This window comes from Danio rerio, chromosome 17, assembly GCF_052040795.2.
Source record: "Danio rerio strain M-AB ecotype USA chromosome 17, GRCz13ab, whole genome shotgun sequence".
In the NCBI taxonomy this organism is placed as follows: Eukaryota; Metazoa; Chordata; class Actinopteri; order Cypriniformes; family Danionidae; genus Danio; species Danio rerio.
The window spans coordinates 705,001-712,500 of record NC_141037.1 but is presented as its reverse complement, the minus strand read 5'-3'; the positions used below and the strand labels follow the sequence as shown (position 1 = coordinate 712,500).

Sequence of the window (7,500 nt, the reverse complement as noted above, 5' to 3'; positions counted from 1 at the left end):
ATGACCTGTCCTGGGAACCACGAGTGGGCTTTGTGAGTCTGTTTAACCCTCTCTAAAGCTGATCTCAGAACAGTCCGACTGCACACACTGTAATGTCCTGCTCAGGGCAGAATCAGAGTTCAGTCTGTGTTGAATTGTCTAGTCTCTGTCAGGAACACATCATTCTTTCCACAGTGCAGATTCAGAACTTTTTTGGGAACGTTTCTTGACGTGAGTCTCTTTAATCGGGTCTGGATTCACTCAGGAGACACTGACAGATGAACAGATGACGAGCATCTCGCTTTACCCATAAACACTACATAAACTCATTTATAAAAGCATTTCTGTTTATTTTATACTTAAGCAGATTAGCCAGAAGCAGATTAGCCGGAAATTGATTAGCCAGAACCAGATTAAATAGAAACAGATTAATGTGAACCAGATTAAGTGGAACTAGATTAAGCAGAAGAATCAGATTATTTGGAAGCAGAATAAGTAGATGCAGATTAGTCATAAACAGATTAACTAGAACTAGATTGAGCAGAACCAAATTAAGCAGAACCAGATATAGCATAACTAGATAAACCAGAAGCAGATTAACCGGAAGCAGATTAAGTGGATCTAGATTAAGCAGAAGCAGATTAAGAAAATGCAGATTAACCAGAACCAGATTAACCGGAAGCAGATTAAGCAGAACTAGATTAACCGGAAGCAGATTAAGCAGAACCAGATTAAGCAGAACTAGATTAAGCAGAAGCAGATTAAGCAGAACCAGATTAACCGGAAGCAGATTAAACAGAACTAGATTAACCGGAAGTAGATTAACCAGAACCAGATTTACCGGAAGCAGATTAACCAGAACCAGATTAACCGGAAGCAGATTAAGCAGAACTAGATTAACTGGAAGCAGATTAAACAGAACCAGATTAACCGGAAGCAGATTAAACAGAACCAGATTAACCGGAAGCAGATTAAACAGAACCAGATTAACCGGAAGCAGATTAAGCAGAACCAGATTAACCGGAAGCAGATTAAGCAGAACCAGATTAACCGGAAGCAGATTAAGCAGAACCAGATTAACCGGAAGCAGATTAAGCAGAACCAGATTAACCGGATTAATCTAGATTAATCTTAACCGGAAGCAGATTAATCTGAGGCAAACTATCCGGAAACAAATAAAGCAGAACTAGAATAATCAAAAGTAGATTAATCTGAACCAGATTGAGAAGAACCAAATTAAGCAGAACCAGATTAACCAGAAACAGATTAGCCACAAGCAGATCAAGCAGACCTAGATTAACCAGAGCTAGATTAATCTAAAGCAGATTAAGCGGAGCTAGATTAAGCAGAAGAACCAGATTAAGCAGATGTGCCGGAACTGCTGACGGTCACCATGAGATGATCAGTGTCTGCCTCAGTCAGTCTCTACATTATGTCTGTATTTTCATGTCTGTATTTTTTTAATCAAATGTCCCTTGATTTTTGTCCATCTTTCCTTTATTGTTGTTTAATTAATATTTTTCATTCACTTCACATCATTATGTATTGTTCAGAAATGCACATTTAAATCATGTATGTTCATTTCAGAATATTTGGAATAATGTGTTGAATATTAATAGACACGAGTGCACTTCTGCACTTTTCTATTTATATGCCAAAAAGATTGACTTGACTGACTTGTGTTGTTTTGCAAGTATCTAAACATCATTGAATGCAGAAAAACCGACAGAATAGAAATGTAAACGCAGATTATTGAGCAGATTCCTCTTCTGTCCACTGGAGGGAGGCACAGAGCTGTGTGTGTGAGCTCAGCCAATCACGTCAGCAACTCATTGTCATGTTCATTATTTGGTAAAGGCTGCAGTGAAGGTTTTAATGCAGGTCCTGGACTCTGTTTTGTGCTGTGGTTTTGACTCTGTGATTTTCTGTCTGTGTTTGTTTCTCCAGTAATTTCTCTCAGTACAGGGCCCGCTTCAGTATGCCTGGAGACACCGAGGGCCTGTGGTACAGGTAGCAGACGCTCATTCATTTAGTCTCAGAAATGAAAACACACACATGTATGAGTTTCACAGTCCGTCTGCGTAGGGAACTAATGCTGTAATTGCTGCATGAAATATGAGGATGAAATATGGAGATTGATGATGGCGGCCAGAAGCACAAACATTAATAAACTGATATTTGTCTGATTATTTAACTTTAATGGCAAAATACTGTTACATGGAGTGTCTTAAATGTGCATTCTTAAAAAGGTGTCAATTTTACTTTAAATAAAAAGTAACCTTAAAGTAAATTTAAGATTTGGTTAAAATTAATTTAATAAAATAAAAAAATAATGAAGTAATATGATAATTTTTACTTGTGCAACTTTATGAGATAAATTTAGGATGATATATGAAAATGCATCACAGGCTTTGAAAAATGTTCATTATCTTTGACCCATTTTAAAAATTACTTTAATAAATTAACATTTATTAAGTTATGCTAATTCATACTTTTGTTTAAACTTGTATTATATATTTAGTAATTATAATTATTTAATCAAAGTTTTTCCTTTGTACACTCACTGGCCACTTTATTAGGTACACCTGTCCAACTGCTCTAACGCAAATTTCTACTCCGCCAATCACATGGCAGCAGCTCACTGCATTTAGGCATGTAGACATGATCGAGACGATCTGCTGCAGTTCAAAGCGAGCATCAGAATGGGGAAGAAAGGGGATTTAAGAGACTTTGAACGTGGTATTTCTGAGTATTTCAGAAACTGTTGATCTACTGGGATTTTCACGCACAACCATCTCTAGGGTTTACAGAGAAACAGAGGAAATATCTAGTGAGCGGCAGTTCTGTGGGCGCAAATGCCTTGTTGATGAGGCCAGAGGTCAGAGGAGAATGGCCAGACTGGTTCCAGCTGATAGAAAGGCAACAGTAACTCAAATAAGCACTCGTTACAACCGAGCTCTGCAGAAGAGCATCTCTGAACACACAACACCTCCAACCTTGAGGCGGATGGGCTACAGCAGCAGAAGAGCACACCGGGTGCCGCTCCTGTCAGCTAAGAACAGGAAACTGAGGCTACAATTCACACAGACTCACCAAAACTGGACAATAGAAGATTGGAGAAACGTTGCTGCTCTGATGAGTCTCCATTTCTGCTGACACATTCAGATGCTCGGCTCACAATTTGGCCTCAACAACATGAAAGCATGGATCATCCTGCCTTGTATCAGCGGTTCAGGCTGGTGGTGGTGGTGTAATGGTGTGGGGGAGATTTTCTTTGGGTCCATTAGTACCAATTGAGCATCAACGCCACAGCCTACCTGAGTATTGCTGCTGACCATGTCCATCCCTTTATGAGCACAGTGTCTCCATCTTCTGATGGCTACTTCCAGCAGGATAACGCAGCATGTCATAAGGCTCAATCATCTCAGACTGGTGAACATGACGATGAGTTCACTGTACTCAAATGGCCTCCACAGTCACCAGAGCTCAATCCAGTAGAGCAGCTTTGGGATGTGGTGGAACGGGAGATTGGCATCATGGATGTGCAGCCGAAAAATCTGCTTAGCCACGCCCCTAAGCCCCCACACCCCAAATCATGTCAATATGGAGCAAAATATCTGAGGAATATTTCCAGTAGCTTGTTGAATCTATGAAAGATTAAGGCCGTTCTGAAGGCAAAAGGGGTCAAACTAAGTACCAGTAAAGTGTACCTAATAAAGTGGCCAGTGAGCATATATACTGCACATTAGGTTATTTCCTTGTAGTTGTATTAGGATTTCAAATTTTAAATGTTGGAAACCAGATTTAAGTCACACTCCTTTATTTCCATATTACTTTATTCAACTTTCAAAACAGCTTTGAAATAGGAAAATAACTCGAACAACTACGTATTAAAGTTTGAAAATCTTGTTGGAGATAGTTTGTTTGGTTTTAAATGTATAGGTCCTTATTTAATCATTATTTAATAGTTTAATAAACCCTGGAGTGTAACTGGGGTTTATTACAACTCTTTTGAACTTTTACGACTTAAAAATATATAGATATTGTTTTAGTGTCAATGAAGTCACCATATATGCCTGATGAACAGTTAAAAGACAGTGTTACTGGGCATAAACTGTATGAATGAGCTGATTGTGTGTGGTCTACAGCGGGTTTATCTGAGCCGAGAGTAGCAGCAGACGTGTGCAGTATTTCTCTCCTCAGTAATTGAAGAAACACACTCTCTGATGTTTATATGTGTGTGTTTGTGCGCAGCTGGAACGTGGGTCCGGCTCACATCATCTCCTTCTCCACTGAGGTCTATTTCTATTATCTGGAATACGGCCTGGATCTGCTCTTCAGACAGTACGAGTGGCTGCGCGCAGATCTACAGGTGACCAAACAATAGATAACACTACAGCAATTTAGTGTTTTTGAACCACACCACAGTACCTGAGTAAGTACTTGAAGAATTCGGTTGTCGTGACTCTATTGTGATTCGACTACTATTGTAATTAATCTGTTGTGGTGATTCCACAGTTGCTATGGTAACACGACCATAATAGTAATTGATCTGTCGTGATAATTCTACAGTTGCTATGGTAGCATAACAACTAAAGTAATTGACCTATTGGGTGATTCTTCAGTTGCTACGGTTACACGATAATTATAATAGTTGATCTGCTGCGATTCTAAAGTTGCTATGGTTACACGACAATCATAATAGTTGATTTGGTGTGGTGATTCTACAGTTGCTATGGTTACACGATAATTATAATAGTTTATCTGCTGTGATTCTAAAGTTGCTATGGTTACATGACAATTATAACAGTTGATTTGGTGTGGTGATTCTACAGTTGCTATGGTAGCATGACAACTATAGTAATTGACCTGTTGTGGTAATTATACAGTTACTATGGCAACACGACAACTATAATTAATCTGTTGTGCTCATTTTACAGTTGCCATGGTAGCACAACTGCTAAAGTATTTGATCTGTTGCGGTGATTATACAGTTGCTATGGTAACACCGCAACTATAGTAATTGATTTGTTGTGGTGATTCTACAGTTGCTATGGTAACACAACAACTAAAGTAACTGACTTGTTGTTATTATGCTGTTTCCATGGTAACAAGACTACTATAATAATTGATCTGTTTATGTGATTCAACAGTTGCTATGGTAACACGACACTTTTCATAGTTAATCTGTTGTGGTGGTTCTACAGTTGCTATGGTAACAGTATTGTGATTTTGTCAGGAGGCGAATCGTCCAGAGAATCGAGCTGAGCGTCCGTGGATCATCACGATGGGACACAGACCCATGTACTGCTCTAATGACGATGATGACGACTGCACTCACTTCCAAAGCTATGTATGTCTGAGTAACACCTGAACTATAGGAGAAAAGTTACAGGATAGGATAAAAACAAGAGTCTGCTTATCTCAGTCTGAGGAGTCAAATGCAGGATGATTCAAATGAGTGATTCACTCTCTGCTGCAGGTTTAAACTCACAACACTAGCTGTACTCTCATTGAAAACTAAGTGAAAGTCAGTGTAAATAGTATTCTGTGTGTAAATATTTTAATAAACACACAATATAATTATTAATTATAGTTCAACATTTGAATCTGAATTTGCTGCAGGCTTTTATTTATGTTTGATGATGCATTTACAACTGAAACTGAATATTAAGTTGGGGCGAGGGTTTTTTTTAAAGCTCCTGCTCATCTTTTATTAGCTAAGCACAGGCCCGGATTAAGAATTCCGAGGCACAATGTCTTATAGGCCCCCTATTTGGCTACACCCCTATAGTTGAATTAAAAAGTTAGATTAATATAATAATATTTCTAATAAAATGAATCTATAATGTATTGCCTGCATTTTTTAAATAAATGATATACAGTACATCAGTACATATATAGTCTATAAAAGATGTAACTTTTTATGAAGCATTTAAAGCACACTGAAAAAAAATACTGATAAAACTAGTGAAAATGAATGGATTTTAATATACTTTTTCAACTTCACAGAAGCAGTACTAAAAATGTATATTTAAGGGTATTTTTAATGTATAACTTCTACAAACTTTAATTTGGATATAACAACTGTCCAGCTCTATGAATCTGAGTCTTCTATAACAGGGATTCCCAAACTTTTTAATTCCGGGACCCACCTAGGCAAGTAATTCAATCTCAAGACCCCCTGTAATATTTTAATATGGAAAACTGGGTAAAAAAATGTCTCCATTCAAGTCAGTCAAGAATATATGGTGAGCGGCTGTTTGGATTTTGGGATTTGATATGCACATAATGAGGCTGAAGTGCTGTTTGTGGGATGCTGACTGTAACTCTGATCATTTTTTTGTTGATGAAGATCCACTTCCTTATTTAGAGGAGAATATGATCAACCTTTGATCAAGACCCTGGATGATGATCAAGCCCCGTCACATCTCAGTAAACTCCACTGCTGGTGCAGTCATCAGAAACTAAACGGCTTTTTGATCGACTACTAAAAGCTGGAAAACGTCAGATAAAAATGCCAATGCAGTTAACATTAATGCTGAATAGATCTAATATTTACACATTTGCTGGAGGAAGGAATGATGGGGTTAGTTACATTACTATTACTATTTTCCTTAACATCTATTCTGACGTTTCTGACGTTAACACTAACAGACAGCACTATAGATATTTATTGATTAGCAATCTGTCAACGCTGAGATGTAAAAAAAATATGGGACAACACATAGCTTCAATACATAGCAAACATTAGAAAATATTGACAATACAATAAGAGGTTTAGACTATTAAAATCGATGGCCTATACAGAAATAAATAAAGCTGTAAAATCTGTTTCACTTTTAATTGTATTTGCATATTGATTAAAGTTACTGTAGTTATTTAGTGAAGAGCAGCAGATCAATCTCTCATTGTGTTTTGCTTGATATTAGAGGTGTTCATGTAAGAATGCACAGATCTATAATGAAGCACTCCACTACTTTAGTAACTGTTTGTGCTCATTTAAGAGAAAATTAGTAGTCTTTAAAATAAAACACGCAGGACGGAAAAAAAAAACTAAAAAAATAAGCACTTTCCCGTCGGTCCCTTACTGAGAGCTCTGCTCAGCGCGAGCTCTCCCGGCTAAACGCAGATTGCGAGAGCTCAAACGGAGCAGTGCTCATAATGTCGACCGGAAAAAAAGAAAAAGGCCGCTGTGAAACAGAACCAGCTTTGGTTTTTTGTAGGAAACACACTTTAGATCTTTTTAGGGTAAGAGGTTTTTGAGTTATTGCCGTCTATCGTACAGGTTTTGATTCACCACAATGTAAATATAGCTGCAGCTATGTGAAGTTGCGCGACCCACCTTTGTTCACTGTGCGGCCCACAGTTTGAAAACCCCTGTTCTATAATACACACACTTATTAATGATTCCTACTTGTCTTCCTCGTGATGAAGAGAAGGCAAAATCTGATATGTAATGGGTAAAAAAAGAAGTACGTGTGCAATAGACGGTGTATTCGAACCGGGTTCATGATCGAT

The 7,500-nt window shown here is 37.9% G+C and overlaps 2 protein-coding genes across 3 annotated transcripts in view; one reads left to right on the top strand and one right to left on the bottom strand.

Annotated features, from left to right (window-relative positions):
• The window catches only part of LOC141378485 (KATNB1-like protein 1), a 46,779-nt gene that overhangs the window by 21,439 nt on the left and 17,840 nt on the right, over positions 1 to 7,500 (bottom strand). The gene's annotated exons all lie outside the window — the stretch shown is intronic.
• acp7 (acid phosphatase 7, tartrate resistant (putative)) overlaps positions 1 to 7,500 on the top strand; it is a 17,222-nt gene that overhangs the window by 5,116 nt on the left and 4,606 nt on the right. Inside the window, 4 exon segments of the mRNA NM_001099250.2 lie at positions 1 to 32; positions 1,927 to 1,989; positions 4,234 to 4,351; positions 5,219 to 5,332. The exon segment at positions 1 to 32 is cut by the window's left edge and continues 66 nt beyond it. Of these exon segments, the coding sequence (NP_001092720.2) occupies positions 1 to 32; positions 1,927 to 1,989; positions 4,234 to 4,351; positions 5,219 to 5,332 (327 nt within the window).